General features: G+C 42.7%; 1 protein-coding gene and 1 long non-coding RNA gene across 4 annotated transcripts in view; both read right to left on the bottom strand.

Moving 5' to 3' along the window:
• Positions 1–1,230, bottom strand: part of LOC136702665 (capping protein, Arp2/3 and myosin-I linker protein 3-like) — an 83,313-nt gene extending 82,083 nt beyond the window's left edge. For all 3 annotated transcript variants that reach the window (XM_066677815.1, XM_066677814.1, XM_066677816.1), the window contains exons 1-2: positions 1,099–1,230; positions 50–144 (exon numbers count right to left, since the gene is read on the bottom strand). In XM_066677815.1, the coding sequence (XP_066533912.1) occupies positions 50–144; positions 1,099–1,156 (153 nt within the window). In that variant the 5' untranslated portion in view covers positions 1,157–1,230. The remainder of the gene's footprint in view (positions 1–49; positions 145–1,098) is intronic.
• Positions 1,231–6,918: 5,688 nt separating this feature from the next.
• On the bottom strand, positions 6,919–9,504 carry LOC136701525 (uncharacterized). Its single transcript, XR_010803813.1, has 4 exons — positions 9,177–9,504; positions 8,593–8,681; positions 7,520–7,662; positions 6,919–7,056 (listed from the first exon to the last, which is right to left on the bottom strand). It is a non-coding gene; the product is annotated as an uncharacterized lncRNA (long non-coding RNA).
• Between the last annotated feature and the right edge of the window lie 4,932 nt (positions 9,505–14,436).

The raw sequence follows: 14,436 nt of genomic DNA, 5'->3' as shown, positions 1-14,436 counted from the left end.
TTCTCTTGATGACCTCTAACCAAAAGGACCGAACGTTTCATCCACTCACCAGTATCCTGTCCTCTGATTTGCCATTTTTGGTTTCAAGCTTGATGCTGCGAATAAATTTGATTGTGGATTTATCAACGAATTTCCTGACGCTGTCTGTTAAAAGGAAAACATAACAGTCACAATAAATACATGCTATTTTAATATTTCATATCACAGAAAAACAGAAAACTAAACACAGTAAACACACAGCTGTTTATTACCGGCTCTGGAGTAAAACTAACACAAACCATAGAGAGAGAGGCGGATAGAGGAGAGGTGGACAGACAGACAAAGGCTGGTGGACGTAAAGATGGATGGATAGTGGCTGAGTGGATGGACGTTTGAGAAAGTTAAGGGTGTGTGTGTGTGTGTGTGTGTGTGTGTGTGTGTGTGTTTTGCAGGTGAACAGAACTGATGCGCAGTGACTTCTCAACATTAATTATCACAGTCATAGGGAGTCATTAAGGAGCGTGGAGCTCATGTGTGAAAAGTGCGTGCGATTCCGCGCGTGTGCTCGCTTTAACCTCTCGCTATCCCGCGCGCGCGCAGACATACAGGACACGGAGAAACCCACCCGTGTGCTAAATTGAATTTTCTCATCCGGGCATTAAAGGAAAGCGCGGTGAAAGCCGTTAAGCGCGGCATTATTCGCCTTAAACCGCGATTATGGCCTCGGGGGGTGGGGGTTGTTTATTATTTATTTATTTACCTATCCCCCTGCCTTTAATCCCGCAGGCTATAAAGCCACCTTAAACACACACACACACACACACACACACATAACGCTCGTCTACCTTAAAATAATCCCGTCTGAAAACACGGACACAGTTCAGGCTCCACGGCTTCTCTGAAGTTCTCATTCGAACATTCCCTTCCACCTTAAATGCCCCAGGCGCCTGAATGGAACTGCTGCACCATTTAAGGCGGACCGGAAATTTCGAAAACGAAGCAGGGCGAAGCCAACTACTTCAGCCTCGTCGCATCCACACACTCGGCGATGCTAGCGCCCGTGCAGAGCTAATGCCCAGTGTGTGTGTGTGTTGTTGTTGTTGTTGTGGCTCTCCTCACCTGTGAGGTCTCTGGACACGGGGACGAAGCCTGAAGCGTTCATCTCTCTGGAAGCCATTTCAGCATTTCAGTGCTTCAGTCAGTTCATCAGGCGCGCGCTGACTCAAGTCTCGCGTGCGCATTCCGCTGTAGTACAAACCTGCTCTATCCCACCCAGAGAGAGAGAGAGAGAGAGAGAGGGGAGGGGGAAAGATGGTGTGCCTGAGAGAGAGACAGGGAGTAAGATGGGAGGGAGAAAGATGATGTGTCTCAGAGAGAGAGAGAGAGAGAAAGATGGAAGGGAGTAAGATGCTATGTTTCAGGGAGGGAGAGGGAGAGAAAGAAAGATGGGATAGAGAGAGAGATAATGTGTGTCACGGGGAGAGAGAGTGGAAGAGAGAGGTGGAAGTGGTCGAGAGAGAAATGGTAAGGATGAGAAGAAAGGAGAGATTGAAAGAGCAATGGGGAAAAGAGAGAGAGAATGAGGAGAGTGAAATATGAGAGGGATGGAGGGAGGGAGATATGTGAGAAAAAAGAGAGACTAAGATGAAGCAGTGGATAAGGAAAAGAGAAATGAGAAAGAGAGTTGGGAGGGAGCCAAAAAAGGAGTGAAGGAGAGAGATGGAAGAGAGGAAGAGAGAGAGAAGAGGGATGTAAAGGGATGTGTGTAATACAAGAGAGAAGAGAGAGATGGGAGGAAAGGGGAGTGAGAGCAATGAGAATGAGAGGATGTGTGAGAGATGAGGAAGAGGGAGATGTGAATGGGCAATAGTAAAGGCAGATGGAAAAAGCAAGGGGAGGAAGAAAAAAAGAAGGAGAGACAGATGGAAATTTGCAAGAAGAGGAAAGAAAACAGAAGGGAGTGAGAGCAGAGAGGTGAGAAGGAAGGAGGAAGACAGAGGTAAAGAAAGGTGAATGAAAGAGATGAGAATAAGGAGAGGTAGGAAACAGTAAGGGAGGGAGAGGTGAGGAGAGGAAGAGAGAGCTGCGAGTGAGAGAGATGATAAACTGATACAAGTTTAATGACATATGTGTGTGAAGCCTGTATTCACAACCTTAACCAGCAGGGTCAGTATCATGAATGTTGTTCATGTTCTCTCTCTCTCTCTCTCTCTCTCTCTCTCTCTCTCTCTCTCTCTCTCTCTATCCACACACTCCTACGTGCTCTGCAGCATTAATTATACAGTACCTCACACAGACGCGCACTAACAGCTCTACTTTCATGAATGAATACACACACACACTCACACACACAGCACCAGCGCAAGTGTGTTGCATGTTGTCAGTGTGATGTCACGTTTAATTCCGCAAATCCATTAATTATATTTAGTTTCTGTTTGTTTGCTAAACCTCTTAAACCCCTATAGGGTATTTGTCAAAAGTAATATGCAAACATTCTGACATCTGTTTATTAAATGGTTAATTATTAGTATATAACCACCTTAAAAGTCATTAATAATATATATTTTTAACACAGAGTCAGAAAGGGCAACACAATCATTCTGTTTGCCATAACTTCCTGAAAATGTCAAGATAAAGAGTAAGTTAAGACTAGGTAGTGTGGCAGTCACACAGCTCCAGGGACCTGGAGGTTGTGGATTCGAGTCCCGCTCTGGGTGACTGTCTGTGAGGAGTGTGGTGTGTTCTCCCTTTGTCTGCGTGGGTTTCCCCCGGGTGACTGTCTGTGAGGAGTGTGGTGTGTTCTCCCTGTGTCTGTGTGGGTTTCCTCCGGGTGACTGTCTGTGAGGAGTGTGGTGTGTTCTCCCTGTGTCTGCATGGGTTTCCTCTGGGTGACTGAGGAGTTTAGTGTGTTCGCCCTGTGTCTGCGTGGATTTCCTCCGGGTGACTCTCTGTGAGGAGTGTGGTGTGTTCTCCCTGTGTCTGCATGGGTTTCCTCTGGGTGACTGTGAGGAGTTTGGTGTGTTCGCCCTGTGTCTGCGTGGGTTTCCTCCGGGTGACTGTCTGTGAGGAGTGTGGTGTGTTCTCCCTGTGTCTGCGTGGGTTTCCCCCGGGTGACTGTCTGTGAGGAGTGTGGTGTGTTCTCCCTGTGTCTACATGGGTTTCCTCTGGGTGACTGTGAGGAGTTTGGTGTGTTCGCCCTGTGTCTGCGTGGGTTTCCTCCAGGTGACTCTCTGTGAGGAGTGTGGTGTGTTCGCCCTGTGTCTGCGTGGGTTTCCTCCAGGTGACTCTCTGTGAGGAGTGTGGAGTGTTCTCCCTGTGTCTGCGTGGGTTTATACGTTAGAGTATACCACATTATAATTAATGTATTAACAAAACACTCTGTTGGAGGTTAATTTATTAAACTTGGTGGTTAAATGGTTAAAAGTATTAACAAATATGTGCTAAAGCTGACAGGCTTAATGTTGACTGAAATTAGGAGCAAAATAAGGTAAATATTTGGCAGAATCTGAAGTTGAACTGTGTTGGTGGTTGTGGGTTCACTATTTGGAAAAGAGCAGGTCACTCTTACGCTTTCTGTCTACGTGAATTTGAATGATTAGGTGTTTACAACTTAGTTAATGACCAATAAGTGTAGTCTCTGTAAAGTGGTGCCAAATTGAGACACAAATAAGCTACTATTTGCACCATGCTGCAAGTCATAGTGCTCTTTCCCTCAAGAGAACACAGTTCCACTGCTCCACAGTGTTGGGTGCCTCTAGCGAATGCTAGCTGATTAGGTTCATGTGCATTGTTCCATTTAATTTAATTGTTGCCTATGTACATTACACACTCTGTAAGTTCACACTGAATACCTAATTCACTTTTACTGAGTTTTCCTGAAATAAGGAGTGGGAGGAGGGACAGCGGTGTGTTTTCCGACCCTCTTCCAAAAGTTACATATTATATTTTGACTGCCTCAGAGGGAGCTGCAGAATGTTCTAATGCTCCACTGCCTCTAAGTAAGATTCTGAAGAAGTACTTTCCTGCACATTCCTGTCTGTGAAAGAGCTACAGAATATTATACAATAAGGCTCTGCTTCCTCTGAGGCAAAGGCTAAAACAAAGTGGAATAGAACATGATTGATTTTGAAATGACTGCAGAGCATTTTTGTATAACATTCTTTACTTCCTTCAGAGGCCACAATCATAAATCAAATATGAAAATGTACTTCTTTACAGTCCGCCTCAGAGGCAGCAGTATATTGTGTAACATTCTGCAGCTTCCTCTGAGGCAGCTGTCGTAACACAAACGTGCAGGAAAGTACTTCTTCAAAATCTGCCTCAGAGGCAGCTGAGAATAAGAACAATCTGCTGCTTCCTGATTCTTACCTGATCCTCTATTCAAGCATAACAATATACTATAATTTTTGCAACACTTTTAATAAATTATGATACAGAACTAGGGGCAGTCACACAGCTCCAGGGACCGGGAAGTTGTGGGTTTTAGTCCCGCTCCGGGTGACTGTCTGTGAGGAGTGTGGTGTGTTCTCCCTGTGTCTGTGTGGGTTTCCTCCGGGTGACTGTCTGTGAGGAGTGTGGTGTGTTCTCCCTGTGTCTGCGTGGGTTTCCTCCGGGTGACTGTCTGTGAGGAGTGTGGTGTGTTCTCCCTGTGTCTGTGTGGGTTTCCTCCGGGTGACTGTCTGTGAGGAGTGTGGTGTGTTCTCCCTGTGTCTGCGTGGGTTTCCTCCGGGTGACTGTCTGTGAGGAGTGTGGTGTGTTCTCCCTGTGTCTGTGTGGGTTTCCTCCGGGTGACTGTCTGTGAGGAGTGTGGTGTGTTCTCTCTGTGTCTGCGTGGGTTTCCTCCGGGTGCTCTGGTTTCCTCCCACAGTCCAAAAACACATGTTGGTAGGTGGATTGGCAACTCAAAAGTGTCCATAGGTGTGAGTGTGAGTGTTGCCCTGTGAAGGACTGGCGCCCCCTCCAGGGTGTGTTCCTTCCTTGCACCCAATGATTCCAGGTAGACTCTGGACCCACCGCGACCCTGAACTGGATAAGGGTTACAGATAATGAATGAATTAATGAATATTGCACAATATATGCAATATATTTTTTCGCGAGAAGGGAAACCACAAGAGAAGGGAAATCACAAGGATCTAGAAATGATTTACTGGTTTATTGGAATTACTATTTGAAAATCACAGCTCAGCGTGTGAACCAATCACATTCATCCAGTTGGTAACCCGTTACATTTATACAGCCTCAAGGGCAGTACTGCCCTCAGAACAATTTTGTGAAGTGATTTCACGTTCTGATATACACATACTTTAAGAGAGATTCAGATTTGGTGTGTGTGTGTGTGTGTGTGTGTTAGGAAACTGTAAGGCTCAATACGCTCTTTATTGCCATCACAAAACTGTGTTACATACATTTGCAATTATCCTTAGGCTTAGTGCAGTGAGCCACATAAAGCCAGATATAAAATATGCCAGAATTTTCATAAAGCAAAGTAAGGCAACAATTGTAAGTAGAATATCTAGATGGTTCCTGAACTTCAAGAACTGTAGGATCATCAGTCTTATATCAACCACAGACCTTAATGTGTCAGAGGTATTTAACATCTGTCTTGCACTCTGCCTGCAGAACATCCATTAAAGGTGCAAAGATGTTTCGATCTGGACACTGCGGAGGCTACACGAGGTGTATGACTTCATCCAAGTGTTTATGAAACCACTTTTGAATTTTGTCTAGCACTGGTGCATTATCATCTTGCAATATGAGAATATTACAGGGGAACAGTTTTGCACCATAGGGTGCACACAGTCCTGAAAATGGCCTCATATTCCTTGGCCATTACACAGCCATGCAGAGCAAACATTGGACTAAATGGCACTCACGAGATTGCTGCCCATATCATTGTGGATCTGCCACCAGGTTTAATAAGCAGTAACACACAGTGGTTGGAAGGCCTCGTTTGACTTTTTCCTGGCAGCATGTACGTCTGAATAGGTGAAAGACGATTTTCAGACTCTATTATGTTTCGCTATTACTCAGGGTTCTTTGAGCTTTGATTTGGATTTAAAGCAGTTTTCACAAAAACATCCTGACATGAATTCACGCTCTGTGAAGGCCACGCCATGTCACTTTTTTGAAAGTGGGCCACAGAGACGGTGATTCAATTTACTGGCAATTGTGTAATCCATGGTTTATTTGGGTTTAGCCTCTATTCTTGTTAAGAGTTCATCTGTGCTCAGTGGAGAACTTTAAACTGTGAGCACTATTGCTTCATTCCAAACTAGTTTGCTCATGTTAGTTTACTTATGGCGCATTAAATCATTTTTGTATCTGATGCACCTGCAAATCTGGCACAACCGATTTGGACTATTTAGAGCTCCATTAGATGCATCATGCTGTTCAAAACTCACGTCTGACATCTGCAAGAGCAGACGGAATCCAAATATGAATCCTGAGGATATTTCAGCAGCTATGACTGATGGGGGAAGTTAATATCTTTGATATTTGAAGTCAGTCAAATTCACTCCTCCAAGCAAATGGTGAAAAGTAAATTAAAGAAAAATGGGCAAACTTAGTCATTCATTCATTCATTATCTGTAACCCTTATCCAGTTCAGGGTCGCAGTGGGTCCAGAGCCTACCTGGAATCATTGGACGCAAGGCGGGAATACACCCTGGAGGGGGCGCCAGTCATTCACAGGCCAACACAGACACACACACACATTCACTCACACCTACGGACACTCTTGAGTTGCCAATCCACCTACCAACGTGTGTTTTTGGACTGTGGGAGGAAACCGGAGCACCCGGAGGAAACCCACGCAGACACAGAGAGAACACAACACACTCCTCACAGACAGTCACCCGGAGGAAACCCACGCAGACACAGGGAGAACACACCACACTCCTCACAGACTTAGTCAGTCAGGTTTTTTTTAATTATTATTTTGGTTCACAGAGAAAGGAAGAAGAAACAGCTTCTAAATTGAATTGCGTAGTAGTTTATTGGCGTATCCAGATGAGCATAGAGATGGGATTTGAGTCAGTGACTTGGACTTGAGTCACAAACAGACTGCCTTGTTTCTTCCTGGAAAAAAAAAAAGAATAAAAGCAGTAAGTGTAAGTTTGTTGTTTCATTATGTCTCTGCGTAGTCATGGCATTCTCCTGTTTCTAACAAAGAGGCAACCTATCTAAGGAACTTTAATCTAAAAGATAAAATGAATGCTACTTGTGGTAAATGTGGTGCTTTTAGGTAAACAGCTAGATAGCTGCATGTACTGTTGATAACAAGTATGCTAGCTACTGGACTAGCCAGTATAGCTGAAGTCGTGAGCTAACGTTGTTGAAGTTTTCGTAAATTAAAGAACATTTCTTGCTTTAAATATACTTTAAAACTTTACTTTTAACTAACCAACTGTTTCAAGTTGTTCCACCTCTTCCCTGTATACATCACATACGGTGTGTGTAGCTTAGCTACCTGTGTAGTACACTTTGTCTTTAGCCTCAGTATTTGAAGCCATGACAAACCAAGTTTTGGGCAGTGGCTTACTTTTGTAAAAGCAGTGGTTGCAGCCAGTAAGCAGACTACACTGAAATTCTCTGAAGACTGGACTCCAGCCTGGACCCCGGAGGTTTGGGATTCTACTCAGACTCAAATTAATTGACTTGCAAACATATCTGGTATCCAGAGACCTTCGAGACAAGAAAAAGAAGACAACAGCATAAGAAATAAGTGGAGGGGGACCCACAGGGATTTCAAGGCCTTCAAGGAGGGCCTAATGATTTCTGGGAACTAAAAAATATATAAACACATGTCTGTATTTTTTGTTCATTTTTATTTAACAGCATCATCTTCATGATTGTATTTACATTCTGTACGTCCTGCTCTAATGTCATTTCCATTATTGACAGTCTGGAGAAAAAAGAAAAAGAATAACTACCTCTCCATCGGTTGTATACATTCCTTGCATAATTTTAAAGATTATGCGACAAATATCTCAGATTGTGTTGCAGTTCCTAAATGTGAGTGTGTGAGTGTGAGTGAGTGAATTACAGATCAGTTCCATGAGGTGCTTTGCATCTAAATATTACATAACAGATATTGAGAAAATATCTGAAGCGTGATTCTTTCTGAGCCTGAATGATGAAATTGGCCGATACCTTATTGCACTGTGTTGGTTTAGTCCTCATCCAATCCATTGCAATACCATAGAGCAACAATATGTAATGCACCTTCTAATACATCGTAATATTTGTTTATTATATATGTATTTATTGTATATATACAATGTATGTATATATGTATTATTTATATATATGTTATAATTTATTCTATTCATTGGCATTAGATATTTATTACTTTATTTACTTTTTAAATAAAGCATAATGAAGTACATAAACATATTGATGTGGAATTCTAAGGAACTGTTTTCTGTGCCTTAACATTAGTAAATATTATGTAGACTGTAACTAAGTATATGTTCCTATATTAAATATATTCCCTAAATTCTATCTCATGAAAGCTTTAAACAACATGATATCAATACTTTTCATTTGAGGATCAATGCTCTAAAGGAAACATTAAGCTCAGAAATATAGATTCTTCAGTATTGATTTGCTCACCCATAGAAAAAAGATTATGCCTGTTGTTTGAAGTAATAGCTGCTTTTATATTTGGCTCCAAGTTGTCTGTCCGAGTCTCAGAGCATCTCCTGAAGTGGAGTGAGTGATGACATAGCTTATGAATTTACACATAATTTAGATTCACACTACACAGTAAACCCAACACACATTAAGGTTAAAGTATCTCAAGGTCACAATTAGGTGTTGATAAATACCTATGAAAATAATAAACCTTTCCTTTTCATTTGTCTATTTTCACCAAAACGTTTCATTTGCACTTAGAGTAGTGATGAATGTTTGTGTATTTGAGTGTTAGCTGTGTATTTGTCAGTTGGGAACTACTAAGTAGTGACGGCTAGCTAGAACAATAGCTAAATCATTTGTCTTCTTTGGGCTTCTAATTTAATGTAAGCATTCATTCATTCATTATCTGTAACCCTTATCCAGTTCAGGGTTGCGGTGGGTCCAGAGCCTACCTGGAATCATTGGGCGCAAGGCGGGAACACACCCTGGAGGGGGCGCCAGTCCTTCACAGGGTGACACAGACACACCTAGGGACAGTTTTAAGACACCAATACACTTACCAATGTGTGTTTTTGGACTGTGGGAGGACATGGGGAGAACACACCACACTCCTCACCCAGAGGAAACCCACACGGACACAGGGAGAACACACCAACTCCTCACAGACAGTCACCCGGAGGAAACCCACGCAGACACTGGGAGAACACACCAACTCCTCACAGACAGTCACCCGGAGGAAACCCACGCAGACACAGGGAGAACACACCACACTCCTCACAGACAGTCACCCGGAGGAAACCCACGCAGACACTGGGAGAACACACCAACTCCTCACAGACAGTCAGGAGCGGGAACCAGGCCCCGGAGCTGTGTGACTGCGACACTAACCTGCTGCGCCACCGTGCCGCCCTTAATTTAAGCATTGAAATTTGATTACATTTTCAATACGTCCTCAACCAGCAGAAATAGGATTAGATCCTAAATATCATTGTACTAAGACAGAACTAGATACAAGAGTCAGTATAAAGAACCCTAATCAAAAGTACACATTAAACATAAATGCAAAAGGAAGCCATGATCAGAGTAAATTTGCAATCGCAGGTTTATTAATAATCTACAATGTCACTCTCCTGAAATTACAGTTATAAATTATAGTTATGTGACTGTCCAAGTGTCAAGTGGTGCTTTTTGAACCCTGTAAATAGGGTGCAGTTTGTTTGTAACTGGGGAAGAGCATAATCGTTGCTCCGGCTCACTGCTCCTGGATATTAGATTTGAAATGAAACAATTACAGAGAGGTTAAAGTGTGCAACAGCTCTAATTTAAGGATATTGGGAGTATATTAGGAGAACATTTAATGAATTACAGTCCTTTGAATGTGTCTAACATGGCTGCTGCCTGGATGTCTTGCTGTTGATACTGTCTCATTAGTCCATATCACAAGGCAAGTTTTGCTTTGAAGGTGCTGGGAACCAGTTACATAATACTGTTCCAAAGACACAGAGAGCTTGTCTGCTAGTAATTAGCTGTTAGCAATATTGTAGCCAGAAATATATATATAATTGAAGATGTTTACACAATTGTACTGATTATAAAACCAATTGTATGTGATTTTATATATTTTACATGAGTTTTGAATGTAACATTAGCCTTCCGTATGTTCAGTAATTGAAGTTATGCAATAACATAAGTTTGGGTGTAGGACCACGCCCAAACCCCTCCTCTCAGCCCTATATATAACCCGCAAATTCATGTCATTTCCGCGTCAGACAAACTCGCTTCATTTAGTTCAGGAGACAAATCTCGATTTGACTGCTTCATTACGTCAGCTCGTTCCTCCGGCCTGGGTCATTCCTGCTGATCCCCACATATTCTGAGCCATGTTCGGCCATTATCAAACCCACCAAGCCTCCTGTTTAAAAAACTTGCTCCCACCTCCAACCCTTTTCTCAAATTCATTTATCCAATGGGGGTCCAGCTTCATACACATTCATAAGTGACCCTGAACTCCTCCCCAAAGACTTCTGAGTTCACCTCCCTGTTTCAGCCTTTGCCGGCGTGGTCTGTACTAGCAAGTGCATTTATAATAGCTAATTGCTATTAAAATTGCTAGTTTAATTGAAAGGACTCAAGCTCTATTAAAGAATGAAGTGTCTCACAAAATTATTAATTACCAGACACTAAACTTCACAGAAGTAAACTTAGGGTCAAAAATCTCCAGTATTTATCTTTCTTAATCTGCTAGACTGTCATAGCACTATGCTAGGTTTTTTGGGGGCATTAGCTAAATGAGCTAACAGACACAGCGAACCACAACAAATATTTAGGTTAAAAATATTATTCTGCTGGTTGTTATAAATGTCAACACTTGTTCCAAACGCAAACTAGTCTTTTACCAACACAGTGCTGGTGCTGTTTTTCTTTCTGAAAATTTCTGTGCCAACACTGGATTATAGGAAATGCAAGACAATAAATACATACATTCTGAGCTTAAAAAAAATAATAATTAAAACCAGCCAGATGGATGTACCTCAGCAGGAACCGTTTCTTACAGACATCCAATTTGGATGTGACTGAATGCATTCGTGTCTTCCAATACTGTCTGTGTAGGCAGCATTTGTTGCATTTTGAAGACAGCCCACAACTACCTGAAGTCTGTGACCCATAAACACGATTAAACACTGTTGATCAAGGCCCAGCATGCATGCCCTCATTGGCCCACTGCAGGCCCATTTTGGGCAGGGAGGGCTTGGATGAACACTCACTGAACCCCCACTGGTCTTGGGAAGGCTTGCCCACACTGAGCCCACATCAAGTGTCTGGCCCACTGAGGGCTGCATGTGGGCAAAGTGAACCTGGGCAAACTCATACAGGCCCACCTCAGTTACCTGTTGTGATTCAGCAATCAAGCCCTAATTAGACCTGGGCGGGGACAGCACAGGCTTGATTGTTGGGGACAAGGAATCCAGCTGTGTGGTTTACAAGACCAGTCAGTAAAAAGTTACAATATATATATATATTGTTACTCAGCATTTTACCCATGTATAATCACTGGGTTAAATTTAATTTTGTTTTGTTGGTGAACAGCTTTTTGAAAAGCTGCTTTGCTGTGAAACTAATAGCAAGCTAAGCGCTAATCATTTGCTTGCTCTCTGTGTGATGGCTAAATGCAACTTTGAAGCACATAGCAGGTATAGTGAAATGAAAAGTGTTTCATATACGGTCATTAAAAAAGCAACTAACAACTTTCCAATAAACAAACAACTTTTTAAAAGGCATATGAACGAGTGTCTCTATGCTGTGGGCCGCTGTGGTGTTAAGTGTATTGGTCTTTTGAGAGAAACTCTGCCTCCCTCTAGTGGACATTCGGTGTAAGTACATAAATCAAATCGCTGTACCAGGGCCACTTTGTTCAATATAAACACTCAAGTAGGGTGACCAGATCTGAGAAGTTGAAAAAGAGGACGTTTCCGGGAGGGAGCTCTCGCCCCTCGCTGCCGCTGTATGCTTAGCTGAACCTATGTGTGCTTTTAGGTCCTTTACAAGTTTATTTGCTACACAAAACATGGGAATTTCTTTTTTAATTCATCCGAGAACTTACATTTACGTTTCGGCATAGCTGCTCGAGATGAGGGTAGGTACATGAGCTTTGCCTGACGTAAACAAGGACTACTGACGTGTAGACTGACCAATTAAATGTTTACAGAGAAGGTTATCGACCAATAACTGTAGCTCTACAGTCAGACCGTCGAATCAGAAGATTTTAGGCTACTTCACCACACCCCCTTCTCACTCAAGCGAACCAATCGGAGGAGGGGAGGGCGGGACTAGTTTGAGAAACTTCTCGAAGTTCTATGTAAGTTCTAGAAAAACAAACGTTTGTGAAATTCCGCCCGGACATATTTTTAAGTCTAAAAAAGAGGACATGTCCGGGTAAAAGAGTACGTCTGGTCACACTATACAACACATTACATAGATTAGCATGTACTTAACACAAAAAACAATATTACAACACCGTGGCACACAACAAACTTCATTTTCATTCTCATTTTTTTGTTTCCTACTACATTACGGGGTCTACGCAGGTCTGATACATCTGAACCTTGTTGAAAGGTAGCCTCCAGTATGTGCCTTTCTGGCTACTTCACACTCCCTCTGTTCATCCAGGAACCAAAGATGTCTTAATGTTGTTGTTGGTGGTCGGTTTTATTTATTTGTAGGTTTTTTATACTGCAAAAGTAGCAGCCCAAATAATAACACAGTCAGTTGTTGGCGATGTTTGTATATGTGTCTTCTAGGAAATCCCACTCTACGAGACACGGGAAAATCAATCATTTTGAGGTCGATTTGCTGAAAATCGCAATAAATTTAAGGGTTATTGTAAATTATGAGCTTCCCAGATTCTCTTGTACTGTGCAAAGTCCATAATCCTAATTCCCCACACTTCAGCGGGTTCTTCGTGGCCTTATACATTTAAAAAATAATTATTGGAAATGTTAAAGACAGTTTCTCCAGTTTTGCAGTACCTTGGAACCTCCAAATATTGACAAAAGTGAACTGTGAATTGTTCAAACTCTAATACGTCCCTCAGATCCCAAAGTGTGCATTATTCTCTTTTACTGGGAACTCAGCTCCATTAAGGTGTCCCCATAGAAGATGTGCACCACAGCTTTTATAATCGAATTAGAGAGGCATCATCAATAGAAGTTTAACAGCTGCACATGAGCTCAAAGCCCCCGTGCTCAATGGTGAGTGTGAGCTAGAGGTGAATAAAACACCAGCTGTGTGTCAGGAACTCCAGCCAATATTACTCTCAGCTGATTTTGAGCCAAAACTATTTATGTGAACTCACTGGAATGTGTGTGGCTGAATGCCATCAAAGCCTCAGAGCAATGTTCTCACCCTCCTGATACAGACGATGTCGTTACTGAAGTAAAAGTGACACATGTGGAAGTGTGAGATAAGGACCAACTCCTTCACACAATAACAACAATAGTTATGATTTTGTTAATAATATTTAAAGAAGTAATAATCATTTGTTTTTCTTAAGACCAGTGCAGTACTTACAAATCGTTTAAATAATAAAGAAATAAATACATGGATATGAAATATATTGGATATTAAAACACACCAAAACTAAATAAACACTGGGCAAAAAAGGTATTTTAGATACTACTCTTAATGTATTCTATAAAACCAGAAAAGTTCAGACACTTTTTTTTTTTTTGACTCCTCACAGACAGTCACCCAGAGGAAACCCACACAGACACAGGGAGAACACACCACACTCCTCACAGACAGTCACCCGGAGGAAACCCACGCAGACACAGGGAGAACACAGCACACTCCTCACAGACAGTCACCTGGAGGAAACCCACGCAGACACAGGGAGAACACAGCACACTCCTCACAGACAGTCACCCGGAGGAAACCCACGCAGACACAGGGAGAACACAGCACACTCCTCACAGACAGTCACCCAGAGGAAACCCACACAGACACAGGGAGAACACACCACACTCCTCACAGACAGTCACCCGGAGGAAACCCACGCAGACACAGGGAGAACACAGCACACTCCTCACAGACAGTCACCCGGAGGAAACCCACGCAGACACAGGGAGAACACAGCACACTCCTCACAGACAGTCACCCAGAGGAAACCCACACAGACACAGGGAGAACACACCACACTCCTCACAGACAGTCACCCGGAGGAAACCCACGCAGACACAGGGAGAACACAGCACACTCCTCACAGACAGTCACCCGGAGGAAACCCACGCAGACACAGGGAGAACACACCAAACTCCTCACAGA

This window comes from Hoplias malabaricus, chromosome 7 (genome assembly GCF_029633855.1).
Source record: "Hoplias malabaricus isolate fHopMal1 chromosome 7, fHopMal1.hap1, whole genome shotgun sequence".
In the NCBI taxonomy this organism is placed as follows: domain Eukaryota; kingdom Metazoa; phylum Chordata; class Actinopteri; order Characiformes; family Erythrinidae; genus Hoplias; species Hoplias malabaricus.
The sequence above is the reverse complement of the archived record's forward strand: the minus strand, read 5'-3'. Positions and strand labels throughout refer to the sequence as shown.